General features: G+C 35.7%; 1 protein-coding gene across 3 annotated transcripts in view; it reads right to left on the reverse strand.

Annotated features, from left to right (window-relative positions):
• Positions 1–12,330, reverse strand: part of CDH7 (cadherin 7) — an 85,151-nt gene that overhangs the window by 8,928 nt on the left and 63,893 nt on the right. For all 3 annotated transcript variants that reach the window (XM_040588147.1, XM_040588146.1, XM_040588148.1), the window contains exons 8-11: positions 8,631–8,767; positions 6,544–6,665; positions 4,977–5,094; positions 2,667–2,918 (exon numbers count right to left, since the gene is read on the reverse strand). In XM_040588147.1, the coding sequence (XP_040444081.1) occupies positions 2,667–2,918; positions 4,977–5,094; positions 6,544–6,665; positions 8,631–8,767 (629 nt within the window). The remainder of the gene's footprint in view (positions 1–2,666; positions 2,919–4,976; positions 5,095–6,543; positions 6,666–8,630; positions 8,768–12,330) is intronic.

The raw sequence follows: 12,330 nt of genomic DNA on the forward strand, positions 1-12,330 counted from the left end.
CAACACTTGAGTGGGGTTTTACAGGGCAGCAGTGATGTTTAAGCACCTCTTCCTTGTGAAGACTGGCACCTGACTGGGAACAAAAGAGCAGCAAGATACGGTACCAAAATGCAGGACTCAAAGCCAGGATTAACATATAAACACAGCCTAAACTGTGCCTGCAGCTTTGAACTGTACCCAAAAGGAACAGTTTTGATTTGAAATGATGACAGCACATACAAATGTCTATTTAGATAAACAATGGTGATGCATTCAGATGGCTTAGTTTGGAAGTCCAATTCTTTGACAAATAAAATCAATTATAAGGTGGTTATACACAAGATTCCTCTTCAGTGCATAGCTCATCATTCAAAAAATATATTCAGAGATTTTATCTTCCGTTCTTTGTCAAATACTTGCTCTGTACCTTCTAAAAATGATCAGAATAAAGGAGAGTTCTTGAATGAGAGTTTACCACCTTTGAATAAAGGGGCAGGCACCTGAGGAGGACTATAAGGATGTTGTTAGGTTATGCAGGGAGATTAGAAAGGTGAATGCCCAGCTATTACGCAGGCTGGCCAGCAGAACAAGGGAAGTGATTGTGTGTGTGTCCCCCCCAGTACTTGGCACTGGTGAGGCTGCACCGCAAATACAGTTTGGGCACCTCACTACAAGAAAAACATTGAGGTGCTGGAACATGTCCAGAGAAGGGCAAAGAAGCTGGTGAAGTGTCTGGAGCACAAGTCTTATGAGAAGCAGGTGAGGGAAATGGGGTTGTTTAGTCTGGAGAAGAGGAGACTCAAGGGGGACCTTATTGCTCTCTACAGCTCCCTGAAATGAGGTTGTAGGCAGGGGGGGGCAGGTTTCTTTCGCCAAGTAACTAGTGACAGGACAAGAGGAAACAGTCTCCAGTTGTGCCAGGGCAGGTTTAGATTGGATATTAGGAAAAAATTCTTCACTGAAAGGGTGGTCAAACATTAGAACAGGCTGCCCAGGGACATGGTAGAATCACCATCCCTGGAAGCATTCAAAAAAATATGTAGATGTGGTGCTTAGGGACATGGTTTAATGGTAGACTTGGCAGTGCTTGGTTAAGGGTTGGACTTGATCTTAAAGGTCTTTTCCAACCTAAATGATTCTATGATTCTATGAATCTATGATTTATTGGTTGTATTTGAACCCTAGTGTAGTGATTAGATTAAGAATGTTATTGCCTTGTAATATGCTGTGTCTCCAGTCAATGCTCTCTTTTAAAACATACGCAACCTATTTAAGAAAAGCTCATTCCCAGTCCAGGCTGTGTTCTGTCTATGGTAGCTCCTTATGCAACCTCCAGAAACTTTCTTTTTATATATAACAGTAATCATGACATTTCAATTTGGGATGAAGTGAATTGCTACAGTTACAGAACTTTTCTTGTCTAAGTACATTGGACCAAAGTTTTAAATAGGTGTTTTTCCATTGATGCCAATGCCAGTTCATATGCGAGAATCTTTTGCATATCCTTTTGAGCTCTGTCATTAGGTTTATGTCCCACTAAAGTTCATTTGTTTGTATAAATGGCCTAGAAATGCTACTAGATAAATGATATTTAGAAAATGTTAATTAAAACTTTTGGCAATGATTCGCATCTATTTCTCCTTAAACTTTGGCCTAACCATGTGTTGAATGAGTTTAAACAATATTATGGTGTTAGGGGGTTTTGTCACAAAGATGGAAAACTCTGGAAATGGCACCTCCCATACATAGCTACTGAGTAAGTCAGCTAGGTTCATTGCAGAGGTAGTGATTTTTCTTACTCCGTAACAATAATGTAAGGGCATTTCCTTTTTTGAGTCCTTTGGAAATGTTTTTAGCAGAAGGGACATTTCCTTCTAATGGTTTACGGCAAGGTGAATCAAAGTCAATAAGAAGAGATATATATACATTGTTGAAATACAGCCATGAATAGAAGTGTGGACAAAAGTCTCTTGATTAGACCTATTCAAATTACTTAGATATCTAACAGTGACATATAAATTATTACTGGGATTATACCAACCTGAGGAGACTACAGTCTTCTCCTTTCCCTTAGACTGATACATACAGGCAGGGAATCAAAAAATCTCTCCATTGATAACAATATCCAAGAAAATTCTTCTGTGCTGAATCTGTACCCTTGTTAATGTGAGCTTTCTGACAATAAGCAAAACTGCACTTTTGTTCACCTGCATCCTTTATCTTTACTCCTCGATTTAGGCCTTCACTACTCCCATGTAGTCATTTTGTTCAAGGACTAGGCATGAGATGAGAAATGCTAGCCAAACTAACATGTTGACACTGTTCCACTGTTTTCCACTGTCTTTTATCTAGTTGCAGTTTCACTGCACAACATAAAATCCAGCTGCACTACCAGTTGCAGAAGTAACAAAAGATCATTCTATAGATGTTCAAAAAATATGTTTATTATCAATAAGCTAAATCTGTTGCATTTTTTGAATGTCTTTTTTTTCTATGCAAATCAATCAATAAATATTCAGAAATAGTTATATCTCTGAAAAAAAAATCACACGCTGATACTGGTTATATGATGAGTATGCTAAACCAAATACTTCCACAAAGCGCACTATCACACACACCGCCCCCCCGCCCTTTCTTTTACTAGTATATATTGAATGGAAAATAAAGGTAACAGGAAGAAGACATACCTAGAAGTGTCAAGACACAAGCCAATATTGCTATCAGGGCTCCAGTGCTAAGTCCTGCAGGTAAGATATAAGCTTCTGCATTGCATGTCTGAGCAATACCATCTGCATCACAGTCACAGACTCTGATGGTGAGAGTATTAGTGCTACTAAGTGAAGGTGATCCACTGTCCACAATGAATATTGGCAAGTAGAAAACAGACTGTTCCTGTCTTCGGAACCCATTTCTTCTGGTTAATACTGTTGCAGTGTTATCTAGAAAAAGGAAAAAAAGATGGAAATATAAAATAATTACCTTTCTGAAACACAAGCCCTATAATACAGTCTTTCACTTAAAAGACTTTATAAACACATTTATGTTATTTCAACAGGTTTATCTTTTGTGGTCATATATTTTTGAAGCTGCAAAGATAGGATCAGCTGAGAAATGATACCCAACTAAACAAAAAGATTCCTATTTTTCATGAAAGGATATTTCAAAATTGGAGGTCTATTTGGTTTTAGTTATGTTCACAGTTTCACACTCTTGATAGATAGTTGAAGATGAGATCATTACAAAAAAAGAAAAGAAATTGCCCTTCAGTGATCAGATTAAGTATCTATATACCTGTTTCAGGTCTAATTTCCAAGTATCTATTTCAGTTATCTAGAGATATAGATAACATTTTAATGGAAGGGATGAACATACTAATAGGAAAATAAGTTTTGAACACGAGTGAAATATTTTTTAATGCAAAAAAAAAAAAAAGCCAGACAGGTTGCTGTACAAATACAGGTAATTGCACATGTAACAAAGACATGCACTTCTTTTCAGCCTCATCTGAGAGTCAAGATGACTAATATAATCAGTCTAAAATATGTGGTTTGATGCTGCTCTGAGTTGAGTGAATAGAAAGTCCATGTGTTCCAGAAAATATGTGCAGAAACTCACGGTGTTCAATACAGGTTGAGACCTAGAACGTATAGAAAATGTTGGTTGTTCAGTCTATCTATCTACTTATCCATCTATTTATCTATCTAATAATAGACAGATATATTGATAGTCCTGTGAAGTTGTCTTATTGTGTCATCTATTATGGCCTATCTGGCAAAATATGCAAACACTTCATATAGCATCATACGGATATGCATAAAATTAAACATTGAAGGAGGCAACTGCTGCTGCCTGTATCTTATAACTCCTTTTATTTTAATGGCATTGCAAAAGTCTATTATTACTTTTCCTAAACTTTAAGTTATCTGGAAGAGGGCCTGTCTTCTCATTAAATAATTTACAGTACTTGTAACAATGTCAGATTTCTGAACAGAGTTTTATTCTAATGCATTTTTATTATTTTGATCATTATTACTATTATCTTTAGATTCAGACTGCAAGCTGCTCATATGAAGAAAATTAAGCACACCAGTAACTACATGCAGGGTAAGGCAGTGAATAGCTGTATGGGAGAACTTTATTAGGTCATATGTTATACTTGGTGAATGTTGTTCAAAGTCTGTCAGTACAAACAGTGTCCTTTAGTCCACTATATGTCTGTTTTTCTTGTTTTATTAATAAGGATGACTTTGCAGCTCTGGTTTAGTGCTGATCCATAAAAAAGCAATGCAAGAGTAACATTGTGTCTATTTAGTTCTGTTTGCTTCAGCTAATAACTAAACTGACTGATGCATGCCCAGCTGCCTTACTATGCAGTACAACTAATAAGAACACTAATTACAAGCATGTTCTCAGATACTTTGACTAATAGAAATGTGATGCCAATGGGAGTCTTTGCATAAGTCTTTGGGGAAATAGTCATAAGAAGTCTGTGCAAATATTGTAGGCACTTCCCATTAATAAAAGCATTCTTCAATGGACGGTATACTTACTGAAAAGCTGTTTTTTTCTTAAAAAAAAAAAAAAGAAAGTCCTTTCGATTTACTGTGCACTTGTTTTTCATGCCCTGAGTTATATTAATAAAACAGGTATTCTTGGACATTTTTCAGTCACTGAACCAAGGTACAATCTAATTTAGATAAAAACCTATAAATACAAATAAAAATGTGAGACGAGTGACTTCTGGGCAGAGAAGAAAAAAAAAAGAACAAAAAAACAAAGAAAGATTGGAAGCTTCTCTGTTTGGCTCAAGGTTTTAAAAGATTTAAACAGTTTGATTCCTTTGACAAATAATCGACAGATAAAATTATTTTGTAGGCTGATTGTAGTTTTATTTATGTCCTTACCAGAATAGACATTTATGTAGGTCATAATCAGCATGATATATTCAAAAAGAAAGGTGTTAGTGGTGAATATTAATCCAAACAAAATGTTCTTACCTTTGTTGTCTTGCAGTGTAAAATTGTGGTTATTTGCTGCCTCTGCTGTTAAACTGAAGGAGAACCGATGGCCATTTGGTGGGTCATCTTTATCAATTGCACTGATTTTCTGGATCACCTGTTTTGAGGTATATTGTGATTTCATTGATTAGAATGGTAAGAAGCACAATTATATGTGCATTGTATAAACCCTCTATTACTTACCAAAGTATCAACACTCGATTGAGTCCTGCCCATACTGTGTTTTGGTTTTCTAATCTCCTAAGCACATACAGACATTATTAAAAACAAATGTGACTCAACTCTTTACTTTCCCAGTATCAACTTTATTGGCCAAAAGCAACGATCTGCAAGTCCTGTCATTCACCACAGTTAGGAGCATAAACTGCGTAATAGTGGAAGAAGTGTATCTTCAGTATGGCCCTTAAGATAGTTAACAGTGACCGCAATCAATGTAGTAAACCTTTGCAAGGAAACAATTATGCTTTTGAGCATTTTAATTCTTCTTTTTTAACATCATGAAAAATAAAAAGCCAAGTCATGAGTATATTAATATTTGCTAGGATTTATTTTTTATTATCATTGTTTTTCCAACTTTATTTTCTAAAATTCTCTGAAAATCTACCTTTAAAACCAGTGTCAGCATTGCTTAAAATCCATGAAGAACAAATACTCAGAGCTAACAGTTCTGATGATCACAAGGAAAACAAACAGCTACTCCAATAAGAGCATGTATATTCGGTGTTTCTCATGAACACAAGCTAATGATAATAGTGTTTTCTGTTAAGGATTTAAATTATGGTATGGTTCTGAAATGTGCAATAAACAACTCTGCCACAGGAAGGATAATATTCTGGGAGAAGGCACAAAAGTGCAATGTCTCCCATGGAACATGTGGTATCTATGTGAATGAAACGTCTAATAGTTTTCTGGGAGACAGAAGAGAGAATGAGAAAAAATACATATTTTTGAGATATTACAATGTAGAGAGGATAAGTTCAAATATGAGAGACACCAAGGATAAACAACACCAGATATTCTTAGTTGACTCTAGGACTACTTGGAAGACATTTGGGGAGTTAAAAACACTGGGGAATACGCTAGGAATACATGTCCCTTGTGAAATTGTGGACTTATGGCTAGGGACTTATGGCTTAGCCCATGCTAAGGGAAATAAAAGTGTGTACTCATTTTAGGAACAGTAGGCCTTCAGTCCCAGAATAACTTCCATGTTATGACTTCCCACTTCCCAGCAAAATTAGGAGGAAGTACATATTCTTAATGTTATTCAGAATCAGATGAGTATAGCAAAATGTGTCTGTTATATCAGTAAGAAAGCCAGAGATTTTAACAGTACCTTCAACTAGTAATTTTTACACCTCAGTCTTTCTCTTCAGATGTATGGTGAAGATGTTAGGGTTTGATTACTATTTGCTTGTCCTCTACATCAAAGCATCAATTTTACTGCCATAAGCCAATTCTATTTTATCTTAAAGCTGGCAGGCTTTCATAAGAAATAGCTGCCTATCTGATAAAAATAAACATTAAAAAATAAATGAAGCCATACCTGACCAGGTTGAGCATTTTCACAGACAGTTGTCTCATACTCCATGGCAAACTCAGGGGCATTATCGTTGATGTCAAGTATAGTGATAGCTACATAGCCTCTCCCAGTCTGTGCAGGGTTCGCTATAGGAAAAGGAGCCAAAAAAACAGTCAAGAAGAGCTCCTTGCAAGTTACTCTTTGGGCCAGTATGTTTTTAATTTGCATTCTACTTTTGCATATGCATATCAAATGAACTACAATCCCTCCTAGAAGGACAAAGAAAGCTCTTGTCTTGATCTTCTGGGCCTAGTGGAAACAATGTTTATGTTTTCCAGCCGCTTCAGTTAAACTAAGATTTTACTCTCAGGGATAAACCAAAAATCTGACTCACTAATCACAGCATTGAACCACATCATATGGAAGGATAAGAGCAGGATGATATAAAACCATTGCCAAGGGGTATAACTAGCCAGAATATCACCATTCATCTCAGGAACAGCACAGTTATTATGGGTTAAATACATTTTTGTTGCAATTCGGATTGATCAGACTATTAAGAAGTTTAAAATATATTTCCATCATCTATATATAACAGAAAGAAGAGAAAGCTGTATTCCCAAGCAAATCCAAAATTATTTAAAGTGCACACACAACTAAGTATTTCAAGACTGTCATTAACATGTTGAACACCTTAAATATGAATCACATCCTTAAACTTATGTACATCCCTAACTAAAATATGAATCTGTTCAGGGTCCAATTATTTAATCTTAAACAGTAGGTATTTTTGGACTAAGCACAAAGGACATCACTTTGTGCTATGCTTATTTTGCTAGAATACACCTGTTTTGGAGCAGAGAAAAGAGATTGTGTAATTTATTTTTTTTTTACCACAAGTAGTGACATTAGGAATAGGGAAGGGCAGAAGGAAAAACTGTATAAAACTTCAAATATGTATCTCTCTATCAAGAATTGCAACCACATTTTAGTAAATAATATAAATATTTAAATCAATGCATCCAAATGTAAATCATAAAGTGTTTTGGTTTGCTTTTGGTTTTCTTGCACATCTGAAATACCAGAGGAGTAAACAATTTTGACACCAACTTTTTCCTCTTCTAACCTAAGCTTATTGAAAAGCAAGCAGGCCATGAACATAAATTAAAGCATTGTAGCATTGTAAGGTATTACTTGTGCTCTTAGACTCTCACTTGTGTCAAGTATGCCCCTTGGCTACCTTGTCAGCTTTGTTACTACCCAGGAAAGTTTCCATGCTGGCCTCCTAGACGAAAATTCTACTCCTGAGAATACAAGATAAATTCACACAGACATTAAATGATAGATGTTAGCTTTAAGGTTAAACATTAAATTAACCTCATTGAAAGCAAGAAATGAGGATTTTTAAAATAGCAGGTCAGAGAATTGATATCTTTTATTATCACAGCCCAGCAGAGCAGTAACAAGCATGAAATTTGAAGAAATAAGTTCTTCAAATATAACGGCAAAAAATATATAGCTTTCCACAGAATATATTCAGAGCTGAACAAGTTTACATTTAAACTTGCATTAACAGAATTGTTGTTGTATGTACTTGAAGGGTTTGATTCTTCCAACATTTTTCATCTTATGCCAGAAAGATACCAAATACAAAATATCCTCTACAGTCTTATCTTAGAGTCAGGAAAGTGAAACCACGCAAGCATTCACATTCCCTTTCCTTCCCGCCTTTTAGGAATGCTGTGGTTTACCAACAGCAATGAACCCTGAGTGTCATCAACAAGATGAGCTAACTGATCTCCTCTATGCTCCGTATCACTTTTCCTCTAATGATACTTGGTCTGAGACTGCTGACTTGGCATAGTTCATCTTCCTTTGCATATCTTTTCAGAATTCAAAAGACTACAAAAGGTGTGAGACAAAGGAAACAGCAAATACTTAATCTGTTGTATTTCTTAATTTTTATCATGTAAGTTTATTTTACATTGAGTAAGAAGTTATTTTGTCAGCCATGGTTTGAAACTCCCATAATTTCTTTCAATGCAGCTGATCACAACAAGCCTGAAGTTTTAGACATAAACAGCCAATAAGATCTTTAAATTGTTACTTACGACTCTCCATAGCCAAAACTGTGATATTATGAACAGCATTAGTTTCCCTGTCCAAAGACTTGGCAGTTGTAATGACTCCACTGTTGGCATCAATATTGAAATACCTCTCCAAGTCTGTGTTTCGATCTATCGAGTACCTAGGTGAAGGATGAGAGAAAACTTTGATTTATGTTCAATTACCACTTGTAAAAAGGTTTCATTGATTTCTTAATAGAGAGAAAGAGTTTCCATTGTTTCCCCATTTTGAGCTTTGTTTTGTCCAGTTTCTCTGGGGTGCTGAGAGATGCAAAGCTCTATGTGAAGGCAAGAGTTACACAGCAGCCTGTGCTGACAGTGGCAGGCTCTGTTCCCACAGTGTCCTCTTCAGTGAGGTTATAGTTATTCCCCTCTCCTTTCTTCCTCTCTGCTGTGAGGCAAGCTTTCCTTTTTTCATGGAACAACATCCCCCTGAACCCCAGCTAAGGAGAAGGTGAGTTGCAAGTTTGCTACATGGCTGTACCAGGCAGGCGCTGCTGCCATGGGGGCTGGCAGCCTGAGCACAGGGTTTCCTATCACCAGAAGAACCCCTGTCACTCAGAGCTGAAGGGGCAGGGAAGTAGAAAGAGATGATGCAGCGTAGGGCAAGGGATTGCATGTCATCACTGTCAGGTGCTGGTGCTTTACTGTCATTAGACAAACACAGGCTCATGACCTTAACTCTTTGGCTTAACATACCTTTTACCTCCAAATTTGTTTTAGGAAGTGGAAATGAGCTCCTTAGCAAACAGAAAATAGCATAAGGGAAAAGGTCAAAATGCCTGTGGGTGTTTTGCTTATAACCTTTGCAGAAGAAAGGGAAGGTTGATTAGGTAGATTTCGATTTACAGCTGGAATGTTCTTGACATTTGATTTAATATTGAGTCAGTCTTGCACTCTCATTTAGATCAAGTATGTACTCCAGAGCATTTCCTTACACTCAGGATGAATTAAAATGTCCAGATCAGACCAAGTGTGATCATTACAATTATGTCACACTGATAATAGATTATATTGATATAAGATTAACCAAATAATTTGAACAATGTGGAAGGAAAGGATTATGGAAAATAGTTAAAAAATGGGACTTCCCAGATGTAATGATCTTATGATACTATTTGTTTGTTCTGTGTTGCAATATACCAACTTTTACTTTGTGGTTTTATCTGTCCCTCTTAGCTGCAAAATCTTAGAGCAGAGGCTTGTTACATAATTAGAATTAGTTTACTGTATTATGTCACAGTGAGAGAGAGGACAGGGTAAGGACTTGTAAGAGCAACAGTAACAGCGGTTTTCACAGATTAAGGCTCGCCCTCTTTCACTTCTCCTGTTTAATTTTTCCCCCCATTTTATGTTAACTGTATTTCATTTTTTACTTTCTTTCATGCCAGCACTGTTTTTTATTTGGTCAGCAGTGCTCTTCAGCTGTTTTGTCGCTGTCAAATTTCCCCATGAGTCTATGCCTGTCACCTCTGCTATGTAATGAGTCTTGGAAGGTCCCACATCTGGGATTCAATATCATACCAATTATTCAGACTATCGCTACATATCATGAAGAGCCAAAGGCCTTTCTTAAAAAAAAAAAAAAAAAAAAAAAAAAAAGAAAGAAAGAAGGAGAAGGAGGAGATGAGAAAGACAGAAAAAGGAAAACAAGAAAGCAATGAAAAGGAAGGAGGGAGGGAGGGGAAAGCAAACAAGTTATATAAACTGGATGACAGGTTCTTATGAAAAAAACAAGAAAAATAATTTTCATGCATAGAAAGCAAGCACTTTCTATTAACTTATTTACGAGCATTGCATCCATATTCAAATTCTAAAAAAACTATTTTAAATACTTTTAATCCTTTAATTCCTTGCAGCCATTAATTCTTGAAAATCTTTGAGCTGCAGGAATTTTAAATCCTTTATTTAAGCTAGTTCAAACATCAATAGTTCATTGGTCCATAAAGGATAGCCTCTTCTTTTCAAAATATTTAATATTTCCCCACCCCCATATTGTTAAGGTTTTAATTGTGTCTGATTGTGTATTTTCAATATTTTCTGAATTGTAACAAATTTAAATTTTAATCAATATTAATATAATCCAATGTTTAGAATTTGGAATACTTATTTATAGATTAATAATTTTAACTTCTTAAGTAGATCATGAAAAGTATTATGCATTAATCCTCCATAACACATTCCAATTTTAGGTGAATCTGGCTCTGATGTATATTACAGCAGATGCAGGACAGCTTTACATTATGTGACCTGTCACTGCCTCCAACAATGTACATAGGCTTGCAAGCGTACAGATAAACTCTCACTACTTTTATTTTTCCTCCCTCTCAAATTCCAAACTTTGAAGCAGAAAAGATATTCAAGATGTTAGTTAAGATGGTGATATACGTATTTTTTATGCTGGAATCATAAAAATTAACTAGATTGAGGCCAATAAACTCATCATTATGTTTACACAAGAGTCACAAGGAATCAAAACCATTCTGAGCATAGACTGCATTTATGGAACTGGATTTAATCCTACTCTACATGATTCTGTTAAACCAGGTATTATATACCAGATGCTAACACCAGTGCCAGAAAACACTGCCACAGAAAAGATAGATTTCAGTAAAGATAAATTTCACAAGTAAATCCATGCCAACCATCCATCTAGGACTTGTTTATACATGATAGGAATCGGCTATTTTGAATATGTTGCCGATATATAATGAAAGAGAGAGAGAACACTTACGTCAGCTGTAGGAGTGAAACATATGCTTTATTTTTACAGCTTAAGATTTCTGCATTAGAATTACAGAGCTACACTAGAGTTCCAAGTTCATCTTCAATGCATGAAAGTAAAAATTTAACATCACGAAAAAAGGTGACATCCAACCGAGTTCTGTACCTGTGAAGTTCTATTTTATGTATGTCCTAAATGAACAATAAAAACAAATGAATATTAGTACTAAATTTTAATCGTGTGTGTTCCTCCTCCTGCAGATATTTAAAATCACAAAATTCCTGAGTCAGAAGTACTACCTTTTGCATGTTCCTTTAAAAATTAATATGACTACTCTGCTTAAGAAAAGTAACAAGCAACTCATTACTGGTTTAACTTAGGTGGTAAGTCTTTGTCCTTGAGCTCTGACCTTAGATACAGGAAAATAAGATCAATACTTGGTGCTTTCTTATGGTTTCTTTATGATCTGGACCTTAGACTGCAGAAGGCTTACAGGTTCTTCACACACTGAAGACAAAGGAAGAGGTCCTTCATAGTTTTTATGTGTCTCCAGGGTTCATATCTTTTCCCATTCAAATGAAAGATATTTGGTTGTGACAGAATTTACAAAAGCCAAAAGATTATTGCCTTCAACCATCCTGACTGAAACAGGATGTGTTGTGCCCTCTACATTTCCCTCACATAAAGAGTTTTCCCTGATTTTTTTTTTTCTTTTCCTACTGTGCAGGAGTCTATTACATTCTTGCAATATTTAACATGTTGTTACATTCTTGTGACTTCTTGTGCGTAGTGCATTGAGAGTATGAATCATTATGGACGTACATACAGAGACATGGATATATTATGTGTGCTTTTCAGTCCTGGTTGATTTAAGAGAAGATAACTTGTTATAGATAACAATAGACTCATCCAAAACTTAGAGATAAGTAAATATTAGTCATATGTTGAGGATATTTTCTT

The sequence above is a fragment of the Falco naumanni genome, chromosome 3 (assembly GCF_017639655.2).
Source record: "Falco naumanni isolate bFalNau1 chromosome 3, bFalNau1.pat, whole genome shotgun sequence".
Classification (NCBI taxonomy): Eukaryota; Metazoa; Chordata; class Aves; order Falconiformes; family Falconidae; genus Falco; species Falco naumanni.